The sequence below is a fragment of the Grammomys surdaster genome, unplaced genomic scaffold, assembly GCF_004785775.1.
Source record: "Grammomys surdaster isolate TR1022 unplaced genomic scaffold, NIH_TR_1.0 126187, whole genome shotgun sequence".
Taxonomy (NCBI): domain Eukaryota; kingdom Metazoa; phylum Chordata; class Mammalia; order Rodentia; family Muridae; genus Grammomys; species Grammomys surdaster.
This window is the reverse complement of record NW_021620993.1, coordinates 9,010,339-9,033,977: the sequence shown is the minus strand read 5'-3', so window position 1 is coordinate 9,033,977 and position 23,639 is coordinate 9,010,339. Positions and strand designations below refer to the sequence as shown.

The 23,639-nt window shown below is 44.9% G+C and overlaps 2 protein-coding genes across 4 annotated transcripts in view; both read left to right on the top strand.

The window, feature by feature from the left end:
* Ewsr1 (EWS RNA binding protein 1) overlaps positions 1–16,662 on the top strand; it is a 28,315-nt gene extending 11,653 nt beyond the window's left edge. The window contains exons 6-17 of one of the 3 annotated variants that reach the window (XM_028758151.1): positions 1,320–1,487; positions 4,058–4,269; positions 5,171–5,351; positions 8,112–8,146; positions 8,680–8,712; positions 9,106–9,224; positions 13,596–13,725; positions 14,726–14,848; positions 15,196–15,358; positions 15,612–15,709; positions 15,858–16,110; positions 16,238–16,662. In XM_028758151.1, coding sequence (XP_028613984.1) covers positions 1,320–1,487; positions 4,058–4,269; positions 5,171–5,351; positions 8,112–8,146; positions 8,680–8,712; positions 9,106–9,224; positions 13,596–13,725; positions 14,726–14,848; positions 15,196–15,358; positions 15,612–15,709; positions 15,858–16,110; positions 16,238–16,277 — 1,555 coding nt within the window. In that variant the 3' untranslated portion in view covers positions 16,278–16,662. Of the gene's footprint in view, positions 1–1,319; positions 1,488–4,057; positions 4,270–5,170; positions 5,352–6,920; positions 8,557–8,679; positions 8,713–9,105; positions 9,225–13,595; positions 13,726–14,725; positions 14,849–15,195; positions 15,359–15,611; positions 15,710–15,857; positions 16,111–16,237 lie in introns of those variants that run through there. The other 2 variants (XM_028758150.1, XM_028758152.1) reach the window with 2 other exon arrangements.
* Positions 16,663–20,932: 4,270 nt separating this feature from the next.
* Gas2l1 (growth arrest specific 2 like 1) overlaps positions 20,933–23,639 on the top strand; it is a 5,064-nt gene continuing 2,357 nt past the window's right edge. The window contains exons 1-3 of the mRNA XM_028758143.1: positions 20,933–20,979; positions 21,740–22,392; positions 23,553–23,639. The exon at positions 23,553–23,639 is cut by the window's right edge and continues 13 nt beyond it. Coding sequence (XP_028613976.1) covers positions 21,760–22,392; positions 23,553–23,639 — 720 coding nt within the window. The 5' untranslated portion in view covers positions 20,933–20,979; positions 21,740–21,759. The remainder of the gene's footprint in view (positions 20,980–21,739; positions 22,393–23,552) is intronic.

The window sequence follows — 23,639 nt, the reverse complement described above, 5'->3', positions numbered from 1 at the left end:
AACCAAAAATCATAGACAAATAAATTCATAGCTGGGTACCCAGATATGTGGTAAATATTAAGAGTCCAATAAAGTTCTTACTCCGTGACTGGGTAGTAGATAAGTGACATATATTATTACTTAACAGAAGATTTCAGGTCTTTACTTTAGACATGCACTTAGGTGGCTTCTGCATACAGTCTTGAAGGAACACAGGATTCTGATTTGAAAGAAGACTAGGAAATAAACAAGAGATCACCTTGTAACCTAGATTTTTTTTTTTATCTGCTATAGAGGTAAGAAATTAGCTGTGGCAAACACTCTCAAAATTACTTCTAAAGTGCAGTGAATAATCAGAGCCACTTGTAGTTAATATCCAGTAAACAGCCTGTCCAGTAGTTCTATTTAACTGGCTGATGCCTAGAAGGCCCCACTCTAGTTGAGTTAGGTACTGGAGAATTTTATTAGATGTACAAACTTGCATATGATGCTCTCATGCAGTGGTGTATGTCTAAGCCACAGAACTTCATCGTGCGTGAGTTAGATTTTCATAAGTCATTGATTTGTGTCACCCTTACTTCCATCTTAGTTTTCTTAGCTGACTATACCGGTTATAATTTTATAACCTGTTTCATCTCAGTGAAGAAACAGTACTTCTGCATTTGCTTTAGTCCACCTGCTGGTCGGGGCTTTGCTTGAAGTAGTCCTAGCTTAACTCTGCCACTGCCTTCCTCTAAATTGTTTGGGCCACGAGGAAGTGGGGATTCGTGAGTTATTTCTGTGAAGTTGGGGTTTTTATCATTTAATGAGGGTATTTGCTAGTTAGTCTGAGCGTGGGTTAGTCTCCCCATCTTGTGGAGACTGTTGTATAGCAGAGTTGAGTTAATTTCCAGCAGGCCAAGATAGGAACTGTCTCTTCTTGTCTGTTTCTAATAAACCCACAGATATCAAAATGTATAAATCGGTGACCTTAAAATTACTCTAAACTTGAATTTGCATTGTTGCCAAATGTCTTCAGAAGTTCACGTTTTTTTAAAAAAGTGTTTTTTCCTCCCTCCTCCCAGTATTTGTTGACAACACAAGCTGATGAAATCCCTTAGTAGTTGTTAATACAGAACAAATCACAAAAAAAAATTGCTAACTTCCTTAGTGTTTTCTTCCAGCAAATACTAATGGATGATACTTACTGGGTTTCATTTACTTTATTTATTTTTTTTTTTTCATTTACTTTATTTTCAAGCTTGGTTTTTAACATTTCATGTTGCTCAAAGAACTGTGGAGTTCTTAACTAGGGGTTGTGTGGGTTGTTAAAACTACGACTATTTTATTTCTCCTTTTAGACCACAGGATGGTAACAAGCCTGCTGAGACTAGTCAACCTCAATCTAGCACAGGGGGTTATAACCAACCCAGCCTAGGATATGGACAGAGTAACTACAGTTATCCTCAGGTACCTGGGAGCTACCCAATGCAGCCAGTCACCGCACCTCCATCTTACCCTCCTACCAGGTCAGTCTCATTTGTGTGGCTGGTGAATTAGTAATAATAAGACAGGTGTTTTCTTTTCAGGTTGTTGACTTGCTAGCATTGGCTTCCTTGGGTAAGATTTGTTTTCTGACTTACTTGCCCATATTTGACCACGTACCTAGTTAATGTTCAGACCTCAGCCTTAGGTTCCCATAGCAGTGCCTGGGATTTAGCTAATAACTGTTCTCTAAATTCTGACCCCAAAACTTCAGTTTTGGTCTTATAATTAACTTAAAAGTATGAGAAACAGAAATGTATGGAACCATCTACACAGAACTATAGCAATTATCCCCTCAAACACAGGCACCATGGGTAAAGTTGAGAATAAAACTTCCTTTTTTACTATTGTTTGCAGTGCTGAGGAGAGGGAATCTGAGGTCTTGTTCGTTGCTGGGAAGGTACTTTACATCTGAAGTACTCCACTTCAAGTTTTTTTGTCCTTCATTTTCCATCTTAACCCTTGTAGCTACAATGTCCAATTTTAGTTTCTTTAAGGAAAACTGCAAGTTTTCTAACCTGTGCCTCATTTGAAGTAAGTTTCAAATGAATTGACAGAACTATTTTACAAGGTTAGTTTAATTGGCTAAAATACAAAATAGTTCTGTTTGTATCTGTCTTCATCAGGGTTTCTATTCCTGCACAAAACATCATGACCAAGAAAAACAAGTTGGGGAGGAAAGGGTTTATTCAGTTTATACTTCCACATTGTTGTTCATCACCAAAGGAAGTCAGGACAGGAACTCACACAGGGCAGAAACCTGGAGGCAGGAGCTGATGCAAAGGCCATGGAAGGATGCTGCTTACTGGACTGCTTCCCCTAGCTTGCTCAGCTTAGTTTCTTATAGAGCCCACAATGGGCTGGGCCCTCCCATCTTGATCACTAACTAAGAAAATGCCTTACAGCTGAATCTCATGGAGGCATTTCCTCGAGGGAGACTCCTTTCTCTGATAACTCCAGGTTGTGTCACACAAAACCAGCCAGTACAGTATCCATTTCATAGGTTGACACTTGCATACAACTAGGAACAGAGGTGGGCAGGGTTTATAACTGTTCCCTTGTAGAGCAGGTCCATACATGTTGGGTGGAACAGTTGCTGTGGCGTGATGAACTGGTACACATACATAGAATCTTTTTTTAATATTATTTTATTTATATGAATGCACTGTATTATTTTATTTCATTTATATGAGTGCACTGTAGTTGTCTTCAGACACACCAGAAGAGAGCATACAGGTTGTGGGTCACCATGTGGTTGCTGAGACTTGAACTCAGGACCTCTGGAAGAGGAGTCAGTGCTCTTAACCACTGAGCCATCTCTCCAGCCCCATAGACTGAGTCTTGACAAATGTGGAGAGATGTGATAAGTACTTAGTTTAGTTGAACATATTTATGGTTCATTGAGAGTTCTGTTGTCCTCCACACCCACCTCCATGCCTCCTAGCCAGGATTATTCTGTGTGGTCCTGACTATCCTAAAACTCAGTCTAGACCAGGCTGGCCTTGAACTCAGATCTGTCTGCCTCCTGGGAGACAAGAGTACTAGGATTAAAGACTTGTCTTGCCACTACACCCAGCTAAGAGTCTTGAGAGGTTTGTTTTTAGTAGTATGTGGAGGTACATAGATAACCTGCTGGATAGTTCCACAGAGACTTAGCACCTTTTTACAGCATCCTAAGGTCTCTTAATAGTCTTATCTTTATTCCTAGATTTCTAAGGATCAAATTGTTAGAAAGGTTGAAACTATAGCAAAGCAATTTTGAGTCTGAACGAAAATGGGATTTTCGGAGTGACATACTTAATACGCTCGTGTTCACACTCTTATTACCAAGCAGGCATTCCTCAGAGAGTCATAGCCATCACTCAACTTACTGGATGGCTGGAGTAGAACACTTGCCTAGAGTGTCAGGCCCTAAGTTGGAGCCTCAAAACTACAAAAAGAAAGGAGAGCATTCTGAGAACTAAACACATCACTGTACTCCTCTTCCTCCTCATGTTCAGTGTATTTTCACTTTATTAGTCTGAGTGCATATACATAGTCTGCCCTTCTGAATTGTATTTGTCTTAAATATAGTTGAAAAACATTGCTGGGCGGTGGCGGCGGCGTACGCCTTTAATCCCAGCACTTGGGAGGCAGAGGCAGGTGGATTTCTGAGTTCGAGGCCAGCCTGGTCTACAGAGTGAGTTTCAGGACAGCCAGGGCTACACAGAGAAACCCTGTCTCAAAAAACCAAAAAAAAAAAAACCTTTTAAATAGGAGCTCTAAACCACAATTCAGTGTGCACATGGGTTATTTTCATTTTCTCTTACATTTAAAGCTTTATTATTGGAAATCCAAAAATGTTGCCTTAGCCAGACAGTGGTGCACACAGGAAACTAAGACAGAAGAGTTGTGTGCAGGTGGAAAGTCAGCCTGGCCTACACGTAGTGAGACCCTTTCAGTGAAAGTAAAAAGAAAGTCATTATTAGGATGCCTGTGAATGTCTTGTATTTGGGGTCTTGGCAGAAATAACATGGTTTTTCCTCCTTCCTGAAGATTTTTTCTTTTCTTTCAGCTACTCCTCTTCACAGCCGACTAGTTACGATCAGAGCAGTTACTCTCAGCAGAACACCTATGGGCAGCCAAGCAGCTATGGACAGCAGAGTAGCTATGGTCAACAAAGCAGCTATGGGCAGCAGCCTCCCACTAGTTACCCCCCTCAGACTGGATCCTACAGCCAGGCTCCAAGTCAATATAGCCAACAGAGCAGCAGCTACGGGCAGCAGAGTGAGTTGCTAAGAGAGAAAAACTAAGTATGATTGGGTTTGCTTGGAGTTTCTGAGAATGGGGAATGCTTGTTAGCACTGTTTGCTTCTGGAGTCTAGGGTGAGCTATAACATCCTGCATGATAGTCTGAATGTGCGAGTAGGGGCTCTGCAATGAGTAGGGCCGGCATTCTTTTAAGACCTGCCTTAAACATTAAGAGAAAGTGGGGAGGTAGCTATAGATACCAATATTTTGGTATCTATATTTTGATAGCCAAGTAAAATTGTTTTGATATTGTATAAATTCATAAGCAGAGGGAGTAAGTCCTGCTTACAGAATTCTATAAAGAGTATATCCCACACACCCCCCAGTGCTTATTCTTCCATTTGGAAAAGTAACTAAAAACCCAAAGTATCTCATTCACTATTTAATTTCTGCCTCAGTTGTTGCACTTTTAAAATTGGATTTCATCAGCCAGGCATGGTGGTGCAGAGGTTGCAGTGAGATCCTGACTCTAAAGGGGGGGGGGTTATTTGTTTTAGTTTTTGACTGGGATGACTAATAGCTACTACTTATTATAATTCAGCCCTTTGTATGTCAGAGCCCTGGGTTAACCTGGCTCTACTTTTGGTGTTGAGAGTCAGTACAAAGAAGCTGCTTTTGGAGACATCTGAAGCAGAAACTTAGAAATATATTTTTCCCAGAAGAAAAATCCTTTGAAAGTAGTTTTATAGTCTGGTCATACAAGGCTGTTTTAGCCTTGATGACCCAATAGTTCTTAAAGAGAGCTTCTGATAGAAATACTTTTGGCATAGTGCTTATGTGGTTGCTTGTAGTTGAGAGTTCCATGAGGCCAGAGAAAGGTTGTCAGGCAGTGGTGTCAGTGCTGGTCCGTGGCTGACAGATGTGACTCTTTCCTCAGGTTCATTCCGACAGGACCACCCCAGTAGCATGGGTGTTTATGGGCAGGAGTCTGGAGGATTTTCCGGACCAGGAGAGAACCGGAGCTTGAGTGGCCCTGATAACCGGGGCAGGGGAAGAGGGGGATTTGATCGTGGAGGCATGAGCAGAGGTGGGCGGGGAGGAGGACGCGGTGGAATGGGGTAAGAGCAAAACCTTTTCTCCTTTTACCTAATTTTGTTTCATCCATAGGATTTTCAATGGAAAGAAGGGACTGAAAGACATAAGAAATTTATTCCACATTTCCATGGACAATCTATTGAGGTCAAGCTATCTCCTAAAACATGGAAATGTCATTTAAGTGGCAGTTTGCTTTTTTCCCTGCCAATAACTGTTGTTGGGCTGGGGTGAACAGAGAATGGCTTTGAAACTAGAGCTTTCAGTCCCCTTCATGGTTTTCAGAGGTGAGAGCCTCTTTGGGTAATAGATTTGGGATGGAACACACACAACCCTTCTAATAACCCTAGGTTCTAACTAATGTCCTGATCGATTGATTGTCTTGAAATACCTGGTATATGTACTGCAGAAAACGAATGCAGCTGTTTTCCAATGTTTATACCCAGAATTGTTGAACATGATAAAGACTGACTGGCCCCATAACCCTTAAACCATGGCCTGAGGTGCCCTGATATGTAGTTAAGTTGGAACAGAGATAATTTTCTTACAGAGTAATGTATATGAATATAGCATCACTCTCTATTGGAGATTTTAAAAGTCTAAATTGGTTTGACCATTGTGATGGATGGCACAATCTGGTTTAGAAAACTGTTTAGATCAGTACCATGACCCTGCTGCCTCTGCCTTCCCCTTCCCTCCCTCCCTCCATCCCTCTTCCCTTTCTGGTGTTTATACTTTGATGAAGGTGAAGTATGATGTTGGTGGTTAACATAATCAGATTTAGTTAATGTGTGTGTTCTGTCCCTATATAAACTAGTAAAAAAAAAAGTTATGCAGAATGTTGTAGTGACTATAAATTTGATTAACTGAAGAAAAACTAGCAATTCTTTTTTATAGAACAAACTTGAAAACAGATTTAATTGATCTATTCATTTATTAGTAAATTTCTGTACTACTGAAAGGTAGTTAAATGTTTTGTTTATTCTGCATAACTTTAATAAAGTCTTCAGTGAAATCTTTATTGGAAAAGATCTTTTTATAAAAATACATGCAAATTTTTATTAATTTTTGACAATGTAAAATTGGTCTTCTGATTTGGAGAATATCATTCCATTATAAAGGTTTCACGTCTTTATGGATGTTTTAAAATAGACATAGACACTTGAAATTACTATCATCACGTCTCAAATCACCTAGAATTCTTAGTATTTTTCAATTGCAAAAGCAATTTGAAGTTTATTCATCTTAATACTCCAGAAGTGATGATTCTACTGACTTTGTTAGACTGCTCTTAGAGGGGCCCATCTTTGTGGATGAGAAGTCTCTCCTGGAGCCATAGAAGAGACCATGGCCTACCCCATAGGATTTTAACAGAACTGTGAAGCAGTCTGTTGGATCCTGTGAGGACAGGACACTGGGCAGTTCCCTTTCCCTTTTTTTATTGTGGTGTGGTGATGGTTTTCAGTGTCTGCTACAGGTAAGGCGCTCAATGTTGTTAACATGCCCTTTTTCATTGCCTCAGTATTTTGATATTTTTCATTGGCTGTTAAACGTGGAAACTTTTTAACATGCTTTGTCGCATTTATATGCTACAGGTTACAAAGTGAGAGCCTTGTATACACTTCAATACTTAAAAAGTACCCGTACTCAGTACTCAGCCGGCAGCATAATGAAAAGTGGGACTAGACACGGTGTCCATATGGAGAGGAAAAATATACATAGAATATTTTAAACAAAATGTATTCATTGTATAAATGGAATCCTTCTGTAACTTTGGTAACTGCATACTTGTTGTTTGGTAATGAACCAGAGGAGGTATAATACTCTAGAATTGTGTAACATTAAAGTGTAAACTTTGTGTTTAAAGACAGACAGAACATTTTATGGTGTGTACTTTTAAAAAGGAAGTAAAGCTGCATGCAACAGCTTGAAATGTATATTTAGGTATTAAAGGTGCAATACTGGTTAAGAAAACCTCAGGTCTTCCTGCTGGGGAGCTGCCTTTATTTACTACTTGAAAATACTGCCTTCCCCCCTCCCTCCTCAAAAAGGCCACAATATATATTCCCTCTCCTCTATGTATAGTATGTATATTGCCATAGTTTTAACTGGTATGTCTATAAAGTTGCACCCCCAGTCCGCTGAGCCTTGGTATTTACTGTAAATTCTGCTTTCACAGTAACTATTAAATCCATTAGGGCCCTGGACTGTATGGCTTTATGCTGAAGATTGGCTGGATGCGTCCTCTGATGTGTGTTGTAGACATTTAATGTGGTTGTCGTCTGCTTTATTATACTGTGACTTGTTAGGAAGCCTAAGGCCTCATTTGGCTCTCCCTTGGGAGAGATTGAGGGTGCACCTTTATGAACATGGAAAGTTCATCACAGCAATTGTCTCTGCCTTCTTGTTTCTACACCAAGTTCACCTGGTGTTTCAACTGATTGGGGTGGATGTTTGGGATCTAGGGGTTGTTTTTTTTTTTGTTTGTTTTTGTTTTTGTTTTTTTTTTCCTTCCTTAATTTGCCAAGTATTGCACTATTAATACCAGCCCCTGACATGAAAGAAACCAACCACATTGGTGTGTACAATCAGACAAGCAAGGTTGTATATTAAGGAAATTTGAGCAAGCTGCCCTGAAGAAAGGCATAGTGACAAGATGAGAGAGATGCATTGTTTGGAGATGTGTTTAGCCAGTGCCCTTCTTCCCCACGAGCCCTGCCAAGGCTCAGAGCGGTACTGGCTTTTAAAGGGAAAGGCCTTCATTTCTTCGTTTATCCCCCCAGCAGCGCTGGAGAGCGAGGTGGCTTCAATAAGCCTGGTGGTAAGTTTTTGAGTATTACCATGGATAGTGCTTAAAAAATACAGTCAGTTTTTCTAGAAAACTATATAATTTTTACTAGTTTCATAAATGGTTTAAAAATGATGTATACAAAAGAGACTAATGGGTACTGCCGGCATTGTCTTAGGGGTAATAAGGTTAACCTATGGTTACAAAACAAAGGGTAACTTCAAGTATTGAGCAACTGCTTCTATAATATGGGGGAAGTACAGCTTTAATTTGGTTTATGTGGAGGAAAGGTTTTGAATTTAATTTAACACTAATTTGGCACATGAAGCATTGAGAGTGTATTTGGTTAATGGTTTAGAAACAAAACGAGCAAAGGGAAAAAAAAAAACCCTAGCAAACTTCACAAACGCTAAAGGGCCACTGCTCCATCTTAGCAGTGCGGGTCATTTTGAATTAATGAGTCCCCATGACATGGTGGTGTAGTAGATAGCTGTGTGTGTTTGTAAGGTTTGTAGCTTGCAAGGCTTGCACTAATAATATTTTATATGATCTTTCCTGGTTGGCAGGACCCATGGATGAAGGACCAGATCTCGATCTAGGTAACTTTAAGTTCTGTAATGTTACACTGTGCTGTTCTGAATAAATAAATGCCGTAGAAGCAAGAGCTCAGCTCAGCAGGCTGATCCCTCCCAGGACACTGATCCATTCTTGGCAAAGACAGTTTGGGACTTCCTTTAAATTGTTTTAAAGTAACCAAAAAGCTTCATCTTAGTATCAGTACAATGGATGATTGGTGCACTTGCCTTTGTGATGAACACTGTTTGATAATAATGTCCAGTTGGTTAAGAAGTCCCTATTATTATCTAGGCCTGATGGGACATGTCTGGGAGGTTGAAAAAGAGGAATAGGAGTTTGAGGCCAGCCTATCTCCAAAGACGAAGCCACTATTAATTCAGGGCAGTAATTCTGTTTTATCCAATTTTCTCTGGAAGGCCTTCCTATAGATCCTGATGAAGACTCTGACAACAGTGCAATTTATGTGCAAGGATTAAATGACAATGTGACCCTGGATGATCTGGCAGACTTCTTTAAGCAGTGTGGGGTTGTCAAGGTGAGTGAGAATGATGAGGTGACCTAGCAGGACATAGTTGAGATGCTTGGACTGCGCTGAGAGTTGTGCCTTGACTGTTTTGTTGACATCTTGTGTCTACTCCTTAAAACACTTAACTCGAGACCCTGTGTTGTGAGGGCTAGAAGATAGCCCAGTGATGGAGCATTTGCCTGGTATGCAGGAGTGTATTAAGGCTACAGAAGTCAGTAGCTCCCCCTTTGTTAGTTGGGTTGTTATTGTTGGTTATTTTTTGAGACAACATCTCATACATTCTGGCTTGACTCACCATAAAGCAGAGGATTACCTGATTTCACACACACACACACACACACACACGCTACCAAATGCTCAGTTCACAGTCTTACTCTACCACACCCAAAGCTTTAGCCAATTTTTGTAATTGAAAAATGCTAAGCAGCTGATGATTCTGTTACTAAGTCTGCTATTCTCTTTATAAATGAACTTGTCTTTTTCTGTTGTGGAGAAAAGGGTAGGTTTTTGGGGGAAGGGTTTGTTTTGTTTTGTTTTGTTTTGTTTTTTTACTATTCCCCTAAATACTTGATAGCCTGGAGACTTTTGTTTTCAAAATTATCACTTGACTGTCTTAAATGCTTACAAAACACTAAAATAGATTGTGTGATGTAGAGAGGGGCATTTAAATCCTTATAGATTTATTTCCCAGCATAAGGGTTGAGGCTCTGCCAGGGGTGGTGCTGTATGCCTTTGATGCCAACACTGAGGGAGGGAACAAAAAGGGAAAGAAGCAGAGTTTTAGGAGTTTGGCCTGAGAAAGGGTCTCATTCTGTAGCTCTAGTTGGCCTGGAACTTGGAGATCCACCTGCTTCTTTGTTCTGCTTCTGCATATTGGTACCACACCTGACTATTCTTGGTTTGATAACACATCTGTTGTTGGCTTGTTTTCCTTTTCCCTGTTTACAGGCCTGTTGTGACATTTTGTTGAAAGCTTTCCTGAGTCTCCATACCCAGGAAGTCTGGTTCTTCTGCTTTTTCTCTTTACAATTATTTTTAAAATTCTATGTTTGTGTGAACATGTGGGAGGGTCTGTGCATGATCCACAGAAAGGTCCAGGCGTGATCAAGAGTATCTCTGGAGGTCAAAGGGCAATTTGTGAGAATCTGATCTTCCCCAGGGTGGGATCCATGCACTGATGTATGTGGCAGGTGTCTGACCTGTCTTCTTTCTACAGCTCCTGTCCACCCTTTGCAATACAGGTTAACAGAGTTTATAACACAATTTGAGAATAAATAATATTTTCTGATGTTAAAGCCTTAAAGGTGTACAGTTGACTTTTAAAATTATATTTTATGTTTATGTGTCTCTGCATTTTATTTCTGTACCACATGGGAGTAGATACCCAAGAAGACCAGAAGAGGGTGTCAGATGTCATGAAACTGGAGCTTCAGGCAGTTGTAAAGTCTGACCTCAGTACATAGGTCCTCTGCTAGAATACCAAATGTTCTTTAAGATTTTTCTCTGCCTGTTTCTGCATCCACACACATTCACCATATACTGTTAAATGATTTTCTGTAGCCTTACCCACTCTGGGGGAAAGAGAAACCCCAAATTCCTATGCTTGTATTTTATATTTAAGATGTTGATTATTGGCTGGGTGTGGTTTGTATGTCTTTAATCCCAGTACTCAGGAGACAGAGGCAAGGAGATCTCTTGAGTTGAGGCCAGCCTGGTCTGTACATAAAGCCAGGACAGCCAGGGCCACACAGGGAAATCCTTGGAGGCGGATGGGTGATTGGTTTTGTTCAGTTTATTACATTTAGAAAGGGTGTATCTTAATGCATATATGGAGGTCAAGGGACAACTTGCAAATCCACAATGTTGGAAATAGAACTCAGGTTGCAGGCTTGGCAACATGTACCCCTTACCTGCTGGGCCATTTTGTCAGCTTCTTTGTGTGTTTTAGCAAGGCCTTGTAACATAGGCTGACCTTAAACTTATTTCCTTCCCATCATGGCCTTGAACTAAAATTAATTTTCCTACTCCTACATCCCAAATGCTGGGGTTCTTTGCTTGAGCTACCATGTCCTACTGGGTTTGGTTTGTTTTAATTTGGGGAGGGTGTTGTTTGTTGGGGCATTAAGATTTATTCATTTGTTCTGTATATAGTGTTCTGCCTGTATGTATGCCTGCAGATCAGAAAAGAGCTGCAGATCTCATTATAGATGGTTATGAACCTTCATGTGGTTGCTGGGAATTGAACTTGAGACCTCTGAAAAAGCAGCCAGTATTCTTAACCTCTGATCTGTTTCTCCAGCCCTTGTTTGTTTTTTCAAGACAGGATTTCTCTCTGAGGTCCTACTATCTTGAAACTCAGATTCTCCTTGCCTCTGCCTTCTGAGTGCTGGGATTAAAAATGTGTCCCAACATCACCCAGCCACTTGATTTTACTTTGTTTCATTTTGGGGTGTGTGCGTAGAAGTGGGGAAAGAGAGAGACAGACTCAGGTGTACACATATAGTTCTAGTATCAGTTGGAGTGTACTCTGGTTAAGTTGGAATTTGCCATCAGGTGTTTTTTTGTTTGCCTGTTTTTTAATAAAGATTTGTGGGACTGGAGAGGTTGCATAGGGGTTAAGGGCATTGGTTGCTTTTCCAAAGGACCTGGATTCAATTCCCAGTACTACATGACAGCTCACAATTGTCAGTAACTCCAGTTCCAAGAGATCTAATACATAATGGTGTATAGACACACATGTTGGCAGAATGCTCATTTACAAAAAATTAATAGAGATTTTGAAATGCATGTCCTCATTCATATGGCGCTGGATAGATGGTTCAACAGTTATAAAATACTTGCTGCTCTTCTCGAGGACCCAAGTTCAGGTCTTAGTACAACTTACTACAACTGCAGTTCTGAGGAATCTGATGCCCTCCTCTGGCTTCTATTGATATTGCATACATGTGCACATACATGCATACAAGCATTCATAAACACAAAAGTAAGTATTTCTAAAAAAAAAGGTATTTTCTTGGGGGTTATGTTGGCTCAGCAATTGAGAACACTAACTGCTCTTTCATAAGTCCTGAGTTCAAGTCCCAGCACCATATGGTGGCTCACAACTGTAATTATAGTCTTATGGGATCAGATGAACCTCTTTTGTACAAATATATGTACTTGCAGATAAAACATCCATATACATAAAATAAATGTTTTTAAAAGGTATTTCCTTATTTGTATGACTAAATTGCCATATTCTTTCCTGTCATATTTTTTTTAATGCTATTGATTGATAGATACATGTATAATTTTAGGTTTTTTGAGATGGTAGTTCACTCCCTGTGGCCCAGTCAGTCCTGGAACCTGTGATGATCTTCTGCCTCACCCTTCTGAGTGCTGCCATTACAGGCATGAGCCCAGCTTGCCTCAGTATAGTAGTGCTGGAGAAGTGGCTCAGTGGTGAAGAGCGCTTCTGCTCTTTAGGGTGGCCCACAGTGGTGACTCAGGTTCCAGGGATCAGGTATCTTGGTCTCTGAAGGCTCATACACAGTCCCATCATTTTTTGTTTTTAAGTCTTAATGCTCAATAAGGTACGTGCTTGCCACCAAGCTTAACAACAGTATTATTTTATGGATATGAGCATTTTGGTCACTTTTAAAAAATACTGTCTTCTGAGTCCTAGAAAGAGCGCTCAACTAGATACATGCATAAGCCTGTATAGGTTGGACATTGTTCATGTGCATGCTTGTTGGACAGTGTCGTTTCTAAATTCAAGCCAACTACAAACAAGCCGTCTTTCCAGCTCTTGGAGGGAATCAAGAGTTTGTGTAGTGTATTCACAGCCTCAGTAAGGAAGGAAGGGGCTTTTTGTTTTGTTTTGATTTGGGTTTTTGTTTTTCAGTTCTGTTTTTAGAGAGATGGGGATCAAACTCTGATCCTAATCATGCTAGATAGGTACTCTTCCAATAAAGTGTATCCCTGGAGTGACCTTCTTTAGAAGAGTTACGCCTCCTGGCTTGACTTCGGTGCCTCTTTGGGCACATAATGTGGGACTGCTGCACAGGTACCAAGATCAGGAATAGGGCCTACATTGCTTGCTTTTGATTGTTTAATGAACACATCTGAGGTGTGAAGTTTACCTAAATACCTATTTGTTGTAGAAGCTGAAGGAACTAAGTCACTCAGAATTCTGATATCCTGAGGAAGACTTGACCTTTAATAAACTGTGGAATGAGACTGTGGGGGTTCTCACTGTATTGGCCTTGGTTGGCCTAGGGATATTAAGATTAAAGGTGTGGACCACCACACTCTGTGTGACTGACTGTCTTTTGACAGTTGGGGTACTTGAAACTTAATCTCATGTTACAGTCACATCTTAATTTATTGCTTTATGTATAGATGAACAAGAGAACTGGACAGCCCATGATCCATATCTACCTGGATAAGGAGACAGGAAAACCTAAAGGTGATGCCACAGTGTCCTATGAAGATCCACCAACTGCCAAGGCTGCCGTGGAATGGTTTGACGGTAGGATGTGCTCCTTGTCACTCAGAATTTGCTCACTCAGACACATTTAAGAACTTAGAATAGTTTCATGTGTCACCTTCCAAGAAAGAAAGTATCATGCTAAAACACCATTTCTTTGGAGTCTAGAAACAGGAGGCATGTACTTTTTTTCCCTTTTCCTGATGAAGGGTGGGGGAGTTCGAGAGCTGAAACAGTAAGATCCATTCCAGAAGGAAGTTGCTCACTGTGTGCTCACTTTAACTTCTACTGTTAAAGCACACAGCCACTCGCCCTGGGTCAGGACAGTTCTTATGTGTTTGTGTGCATAGCTTCCCCATCCAGCTACAGGTACTTCTCTGAGCATGCTGTAGTGTGTGACATGTCAGGGATAGCACCATGAGAGGAATACAGAGGAGGAAAACATCTTAGCCATTATCCATTTGAGTGTTTTGGGTTATGTCAGTTGTGCTCTACCACTGAGTTTTATCCCTAGGCCTTTGATGTTTTTTAAGTAAAGGTTTCATTATGTGGGCAGGCTGAGTTTGAACCTGACAGTCCTGCAGAATTCTAGAATTACAGGAATATAATTTAACATTTTTTTTTCTCAGACCTCAGCAGTGAAGTTGGTGTTTGTTTGTTTTGTTTCTTTGTTTCATTTTCTTTCTGCTTGTTTTGAGACAGAATCCTATGTAGTCCAGGCTGGTCTCAAATTCCATATGTAGCTAGTAGTAACCTTCTTGGAGCTTCCCAAATGTTGAAATTTTTAGCTCTAGGTTAATTGGCTGCCAGCCCAGTTTTATGCAGTGCTGGGGATTGAACCCAAGCCTTTGGCCATGTTTAGCAAGCCCTACCAACTGTGATAGGCTTCTAGTCATACCAGGAAAGAGCCTAAAGGTTGTGAGAGGGCACGTTTCCTACTTCAGGACATGTCAAGTTCAGTCAGGTGGAGTCTGTTGAAGAGCAGCTGCTTGGAGGGAGGGTGGAGTGCGAGCCTCACTGATGTCCTGTCATCTTTTTCCAGGGAAAGATTTTCAAGGAAGCAAACTTAAAGTTTCTCTTGCCCGAAAGAAGCCGCCAATGAACAGCATGCGAGGTGGCATGCCACCTCGTGAGGGCAGAGGGATGCCACCACCACTTCGTGGAGGTATTAGGCACTTTGTTGTTAAATAGGAATTGGTTTGATTTTTGGTTTTTCCAGTAATATTTGCCCTTGAGAAACTTAGTTGAATAATAAAGAAAAGGATATATAAAATTGATACTAGACCATTGAAAGCCAACACTGCATTAATAGTATGGGTTAAGTGGTTAGAGGGAGTGGAAGTTCAGGGAACGTATGCCTGGATGTCAAATTCATTATATGAAAATGCCATAGTTAGAGCTACATGGAATGACTCAGGAGGAATAATGTACATGAACAGCACTGTGAGCTTACGGGAGAGTGTGCCATAGCAAAGTTGCTATAGAGAGGTGATTGACTGTTTGTTGTTGCAGGTCCTGGTGGCCCGGGAGGTCCCGGAGGACCCATGGGTCGCATGGGAGGCCGTGGAGGAGACAGAGGAGGCTTCCCTCCAAGAGGGCCCCGAGGCTCCAGAGGGAACCCCTCTGGAGGAGGAAATGTCCAGCACCGAGCTGGAGACTGGCAGTGTCCCAATCCGTATGTACTTCTCCCAGCAGATCAATAGCGTGCTAGTGATGACACCCTATTCCCACTCCGGGACAGGACTAGGGGTGGGGCTGAGGCAGGACTCAGCACTCTGGTTGCTTCTAGAGGTTCAGTACTACCTGAGATTGTCTGCAGATCCTTGTGCTTTATGTCTGAAACCCCATAATTGTGCAGAGTGTGGTGTGAATCTCTCCACCTTTCTCAGTTCTGTTGGTGATTTCTATTGTGATACAACTTTATTCAGGGGCTGTGGAAACCAGAACTTCGCTTGGAGAACAGAATGCAACCAGTGTAAGGCCCCTAAGCCCGAGGGCTTCCTCCCGCCACCCTTTCCACCTCCGGGTAGGTACAGGTTTTCTGGAGCTTTCAGCTTCCTGGTGATTGAATAGTGTCTGCTCTAGGAGAAGGATTAGCAGATCTACCACAGCGTGTCCTCAGAGTTTCGGATTTTACTCCTCTGACTTATCTGTCACCCTTGTCCCTGCCTTAGGTGGTGATCGTGGCCGAGGTGGCCCTGGTGGCATGCGAGGAGGAAGAGGTGGACTCATGGACCGTGGTGGTCCTGGAGGAATGTTCAGAGGTGGCAGAGGTGGAGACAGAGGAGGCTTCCGAGGTGGCCGTGGCATGGACCGAGGTGGCTTTGGTGGAGGAAGACGAGGTGGTCCTGGGGGGCCTCCTGGACCTTTAATGGAACAGATGGGAGGAAGAAGAGGCGGACGTGGAGGACCTGGGAAAATGGATAAGTATGTGGTGGGAGAGCTCTGCCCTTCCTTCCCAGCCTCTACTGCAGTGAGTCCTGGGATACCCTGGGGCCCTGTTAGGGTTCTCTGTCCTTTCTCATTCTGACCAAAGGGTCCCTTTGCTTTGCAGAGGCGAGCACCGTCAGGAACGCAGAGACCGGCCCTACTAGAGACCTGCAGAGCTGCATTGACGACCAGATTTATTTTTTAAACCAGAAAATGTTTTAAATTTATAATTCCATATTTATAATGTTGGTGACAACATTATGATTATTCCTTGTCTGTACTTTAGTATTTTCACCATTTGTGAAGAAACATTAAAACAAGTTAAATAGTAGTGTGCTGAGTTTTTGTTTTGTTGGTTTTTTTTTTCTTTGTTTTCTTTTTCTTTTTTTTTTTTTTTTTCTTTTTAAGATGGTTGTTTTAAGACTTAACAATGGGAACCCCTTGTGAGCATGCTCAGTATCATTGTGGAGAACCAAGAGGGCCTCTAATTGTAACAATGTTCATGGTTGTGATTTTTTTTTTTTAAATAAAATTCCAAATGTTTATAAACTGTCATCCTTCTCCTCTGTTCTGCAATCTCACGTCCAGTTCTTCCCAGCCCTCACTGGATGGGAGCGGGGACTTGTGATGCCCTTGAAGATATACACTGGCCGTGTGTTCCCACCTTAGGCACTGAGTGGCCCACTGGAAACCTGTGCTCTCATCCGCAGCTCTTGGCTTTACTGGGTCATTTGCTCCCCTAACTTACAGAATGCTCTGAGCCAGCTTTCATCATTCCAGCTCCCACTATCTGAATCCACAGGATCACCCTGTCCCTTTGCTGGGACACGAGACGCAACCATGTCCTCTGCTATGCCAAGTGGTCGTTCGTACTTTGCTGCTGCCTTCCTGAAATCAAAACAGGGCTTCCCCACCCAGTTGATCTCCCATCCTGTGTTTTATTTATCTTTGGGGTGTTTTGTTTTTTTATTTTTATTTTTGGTTTTTTGAGACAGGGTTTCTCTGTATAGTCCTGGCTGTCCTAGAACTCACTCTGTAGACAAGGCTGGTCTCGAACTCAGAAATCCGCCTGCCTCTGCCTCCCAAGTGCTGGGATTAAAGGCGTGCACCACCATTGCTCGTCTTTGGTTTTTTAAGAGGACTTTTCTATGTAGTCTCTGTTGTCCTGGAACTTGCTCTATAGACCAAGTTGGCCTCACAGAGTGGTGGGATTAACAATGGGTACCACCACCCTGTGCTTTTAACTCAGCTGGTACCTTCCAAGAGCTGCCTCTGCTTCAGTCTGACAGGAAGTAGGGCTTGGTTCTGTCACAACAAGCAAGTACCCCACACCAGCTTAGTTTAGTCTGTCCATTCCTAGGCACTATAAGACTACGACCGCCCACAAATGAACTCCACTCCCTTTTCCTAGCCTTGCTGATTTTCAGAGGCCAGAGCACTTTAAGGACACAGGACACAAGAACTTCAGTGGTTCCCCAGCATGCTTGGGCGAACTCCCTCAGTACCTCTGATCTCAACTATTGTCTCACCACACACCCTACTCTATCACTGCAATCAAGCCCACAGGACAGTGCCATCTATACACAGTTGTGGGGCCTAAAGTGGCCGCCACCAGGCTTCTTCCAGATGCTACATGTTAACTCCAAACACAGATTGGAGAGGTCAAAGAACTTCACATTTACTCAAGTGTAGTGGTATACACATGGCTGTAGATAGGATTTCGAAAATGAGGCCACAGTGAGACTCCCAAATACTGAGAACTGGAGCACTTGGCTAAGACTGCAACAGTGCTGACCACCAAGGCAGTGTAGAGTTCATCCTGAGGCTGGTGGATGCCTCGAAGGAGGCAAAGCAAGACAGCAAAATTTAAAGCATAGCTTTGTGGCTCCATGGCACAGGCCTTGACAAAGGCCTTTGTGGCATCGTACGTAGGAAGAGGCCCAGTACCCCCGTTTACCTCAGTACAATCAGGGTCCAGTACAATCAGCAGTTGGCCTCCTAGCCATCCCATTCTGCTTTGTAGGGGCAACACTCAAGTGGACTGTGTTGAGCCTTCTGCTTTGTTTTGTTCTCTTGCAGGGCACTGGATGGTATCAGTCATCTGTCCACAGCTAACAGCAGTCTGAAACTTGTGCATTTTTGCTTGGAACTGGACTGGCTCTGCTCACATACAAATAACTGTTTCTGCTATTTATCTTGGATCTGCAAGTAACCCAAAGCTACATGGTGGCCCTGGACTACCTCGGTCATGGTCCTCCAGGATTCTAGTCACATCAGTGAGGTCTGCATTACTGTTGCCATGCCAGGAAATGCTACAGTATGGGACAAGACTCAAACAGGCCGCAGATCAAGGAACTAGAAGACTTGTCTTTGTTGCTCTTCCCTTCAGAAGAGTAGTAGATATCTGTTCACCATCAGGCCACACTGAGTTGAACTAACAGTACTATTTTGACAATTATGATGTGATAACTACAGTCCCATTTTACAGATGAAGTCACTGAGGCTTAGGGAGCTTAAGCATGGTACCTAGATTTTGTGTAAGAGTTTCAAGATTGAGACATTCCACTCCATCCTGCATGGAAGCTTTTTAAAAAGGAAAGTAAACAACTCAAAATGGCTTCAGAAAGTCCCTGAAACAGACCAGATTCACTAGGCCCCAATTTACCAGGATAAGCAGAACCAAGCTGCAAAGAAAACCCTCAGACAAGCCAAGTTTTGAAAGACTCTTGAGACCAGAGCAGCTGCCTGGAAGCAGAAACCAGTCATGCTGCCTGGAAGAGAAATTTAGACCAACTGAGGCACCTAGAAAGGACAGTCATGAACCTGTTGGGCTGCCTGTAGGCTGTGATCAGGTTCTCAGCTTTAGGAGCTGTCACTCATGCTTGGGTGGGACTTTGGTGATGCTGTTTGAGTCATGTCTACTTCTGTAAGTAGCCCCCCCCCCCCAAAATTGGATCTTTGTGGTATCAGTACTTTGGTCTGTTGTGGGTTCCCTATCAGGAGTGTACAGACTTGTGTGTGGCATCTCTCCCAGGAAAAGTTTATCAGATAACACTAGTGACCAACAAAGCCTAGATTCAGCCCTGTCTCTCCTATGTCCAGAACCCTGAAGCAGCACCGAGAGGAGGCTATAGGTAGGGGTCAAATTCCTGCAGAGCTGCTGGTGGCAATGGTACCTCAACCTCCCCAGTCCTCAGCTTTCCTAGATCTACAAAACTATCATATGGGGCTGACAAAAAGGCTTATGGGATAAGGGAACTTGCCACCACACTCCAATACCTGGGATCCCACATGGCGAAAGTCAGAACAAACTCCTAAAAGTCTGCCTTGCCTACATACCTTGGCATAGACACACACACACACAGAGTTGCTGAATAGATGTAATAATCGGTGTGTTGGATTATTTTGAAGATGATTGCTTGATATGATGGTTCATTACTGCTTGTTTCAGAACAGGTCATTTCTCAATTCCTTCACTTAGCGTTCAGTCTCCATAGACAATTCTCCAAGAAATCACTCCCTGCTGGATGTTATTTAGCAACCCCATGCCCACAGTGCTCACCCCTAAACCTGGGATTTCTCTCTCATCTATATTCACACCTCACTAACATACCTCATCAGTTCTCAACAGGCAGTCAAAATCCAACATCCCCTCTCACCATTCCAACCTAAACCACTTGACTTCCTCAGAAGCTCTCTGCCCTGGCCCCGCTGACAACAGTTACAGGAGCCCTTATGACTGTTAAGTCAGCCTCTCCTGCTCTAAATTTCTCCCTCGAGAGGCCTGTAATCCCAGCAGAGAGGGATGGTGAGTTTAAAGCCAGCCCAGGCTACATAGCAGGACTCTGTCAAAGTAAAGGTGTGGTGGAGCATGCCTTTAATCCCAGCACTCAGGAGGCAGAGACAGGCAAATCTCTGTGAGTTTTGAGGCTAGCCTGATCTACATAGGGAGTTCCAGCCAGCCAGGGCTACATAGTGAGACCTTGCCTCAAAACCACAACAAAATCCAACAATAATAATTTAATAATTAATAAACAAACCTCTCTATAGCTTCCACGACCTTTGAAAAGTATGGTCCACAAGGCCTTAATGTTTCTACCACTCCAGCCTTGCAAACCTACCCACTTTTCTTTCCTTCTTCCTCTCTTTCCTTCTTTTTTGAGATAGGCTTCCTCAGTGTGAAAAACTTTCCCTCTAGATGTCTCCCAGCTTCCTTCGTCGCCTCCTTCCTTGATTGGAGTTAAAATTAACAGTCTTTCCACACACACTCACAGATCCCAGTCTCTCTTCAGCATCTCATTCCTCTCTTGGCTGGTCGGGCGACAGTAGGGGGCAGGATTCCCCAGATCTTCCGCGCTCCTCCTAAGGCGTGTAGTTGCCCCTGCCACGCCCCCTCTTTTAACCTAACCCACAGCCACCTTCCTATCCCTGAGCCTCAACGTCCTTGTACCTTAAGCTACTGTCCCTGGGCGGTCCTGCAGGAAGAGCACCCAGTTATCTGGCCTGCCGAGGTCCACCCGGGACGGAGGTGACTCTGCAGTCCTCAGACCCTATCGCTTCCGGGAAGGCCACTGTCACGGAGGAAGGACGACTGAAAGAGTCTGAACCCCTCCTGGGAAGAGCCAGACACGGAGTTATAGGTCGGGGTATCGGGTGGGGGCGACGCCTTGGGGACTAAGGTCCCAAGAAAGGCACGGCCCCTTTAAGAGCGCAGCCCCGCCCCTTCCTGGCCGGATCCAAATTCCAGGGGGGCGGGGCGGAGCGGACGCCTGGAAGCGGCGAGCTCGGGCGGCGCCTGTGTGCGGCGGCGCGGCCCGGCTCCGGCCCCGCCGGGGCGATGCTCCCCGGGGCGGCGGGGTGAGCCAGGTGAGCGCGGGGACCCTCAGGACCCCTAGCCAGAGTGTCCGGAGGTGGGCCGGGCGGTGCGGGGTCTCTGCTTCCCAGGGCTGTGTGACCTTGACTGGGCACGCACCCTCTCTGGACCAGGCCGCGAGCACTGCGGAGGCTCGCGGGGGCCGTTCGGAGTCCCGGCCTTACAGGCACCAGCTCCGGCGGCTTTACGCAGTAGGAATCCGGCCTGGCTGGGCGACCCTATGCCTCCACCCACTGCTCTTCGACCTTCAACGAATGCTTGCCCTTACTGCGCCTCAGTTTCCTCATCTGTAGAATGGAGATACGGTCGCCGCTCAGCCAGTGGCGCGGCCCTTGGCGGCAGAGAGAGGGAAAGGCGGGGATTTCGTGCAGGTTATGGGCTGAGCAGTGGAAACAGTCCCTCTGTGGTTCTGGGCGAGGCTCCTCTCCTGTCCCTCCGTGCCCACATGTCTTCATGTTTTTAAATGGCATTTCTTCCTCGTGGGTGCCAACCTGTCCCCAGTCACCCTCTCCCGACCAGCCAGACAGCAAACATAAACACTAAGGTGGTGTAAATGTTAGAGTCCTTTAAAGCAGGTCATGGCGCTGTGAGGACAATGAGGTACTACGCTTGCTCACAGCCTGCACTTAGAGTTAGCGTTTCCCCGAGTGGCGGGATGGTAGAGGTGGACCCTACCTTGCGAGTCTTCGCAGCAATCCTGACCTGTGTCCACACAGTGAGTCTTCACAGCAATCCTGACCTGTGTCCCCACAGTGACTCCACTGGCCCTGGGCATGGCGGACCCAGTGGCGGGCATCGCAGGCTCCGCCGCCAAGAGTGTGCGACCCTTCCGATCCAGTGAGGCCTATGTGGAAGCCATGAAGGAAGACCTGGCCGATTGGCTCAATGCTTTGTACAGTCTAGGTCTACCCGGCAGTGGTGATGGCTTCCTCACGGGGCTGGCCACAGGCACAACCCTGTGCCAACATGCCAACGCTGTCACCGAGGCTGCCCGGGCCCTGGCTGCTGCCCGTCCAACCCGAGGTGTGGCCTTCCAGGCACATAGTGTGGCGCCTGGCTCCTTCATGGCCCGAGACAACGTGGCCTCTTTCATCGGCTGGTGCAGGGCTGAGCTGGGCGTACCTGAAGTGCTCATGTTTGAGACAGAGGACCTGGTACTGCGCAAGAACGAGAAGAGCGTGGTCCTGTGCCTGCTGGAGGTCGCCCGACGTGGGGCTCGCCTCGGCCTGCTTGCCCCGAGGCTGGTACAGTTTGAGCAGGAGATCGAGCGGGAGCTTCGGGCTACCCCTCAGGTCTCCAGCATCCCTGCTGCTGAAGAAGATGTCACTGAAATTGCCACTGCACCGGGGGCTCCCACCCGCACACCCCGCATGACGCCCAATGACCTTCGAAACCTTGATGAGCTGGTGAGTCTTCTGATGACCACATTGGGTGACCCCTGCCCACTCCCCCATCAGGAGACCAGACGGCAGAGCTAATGCCTACCCTAACCCTAAGCCCACGTTCCGCAGCCTGCTCCACAAAAAGGGTAGTGCGTGTGTTGACTGCTGAGTGAGGCCATGCAGGTCAGGTGGGTCTGAGGCAGAGAAGACCCTAGCTTCTGGCATGAGCTCAGCTTTTAGTGTTAAAGGAGCGGCAGCAAAGTTCAGTGCATTTCTTCGTTTGGAGGACTGTGACTTGGGGGACCTTTTGGCACACAGGTGCTAGACAGATGCATTGGCAACCTCAGACCTGGGGCTGAGTGGCTGCTGCCCCGGGTTGAGGCTACAGGTAGGAAGCCCTCAACAAGAAGCCTGGTACACAGTGAGTGTCTGGAAGACCTGCTGCCCTGATAGGGAAAACCTAGCCCCACTACCACTGTTCCTGGGGACAGGAAGTGCTCTTGGGACAGAGCCTCCAACTCCCCCTGCCTCTCCCAAGACCTAAGTGTCCCTGCCTCCCCCGCAACTGGGCCAAGAGTTTCTTTCTTATCAGGAGCTTAGGACTGTGATGTTCCTGCCCAAGAGTCAGGCGCCTGACGGTTGTGGGCAGAATGGTGGCCCGGTGTCCACCCACCCCCAGACTGGGTCTGGATCTCCCAAGGTCCCCGCTGCCGTGGGTAGGGAGGAGGGTAGGCTTCCCACATAGCCCGCCTGGTATCTCCTGCCTCCAGTGACGTGTATGCAGTAGTGTGCTGGGGGGGGGGGGCGGGGACATTGTGCCTGTCGGTGTGGGTGTGTGTGTCCTACATGGTACCCTCTGATTGGGATGTTCTGCTGGGAGTTTGGCCCCTGCATTCATCCTGGACCTGCCTGTCCAAGCTGTGGACCTCACCAGTGTGAAGATGTTATGGATGGCTCCAGGGCTCTAGTGGGCTTAAGGCCTTTCAGACTCTTTCTTCCAGGAGACAGTCCTTGGCTTCTCCTTTCATTCGGGTTGACTCTCAGAGCTCTCGGAGCCCCCGCTACGATCCGGTTAAAGGTCCTGTGTAGGAGGGAATAGGCACTTCCTCCTGCCCTACAACTGCTTCTTAAACCCCAGGAGAGACTTGATCCTTGACCTTCAGCCTTCTCTTCTCTGGCTTCAGGTAAGGGAGATCCTGGGCAGGTGCACCTGCCCAGACCAGTTTCCCATGATCAAGGTCTCCGAGGGGAAGTACCGAGTGGGAGACTCC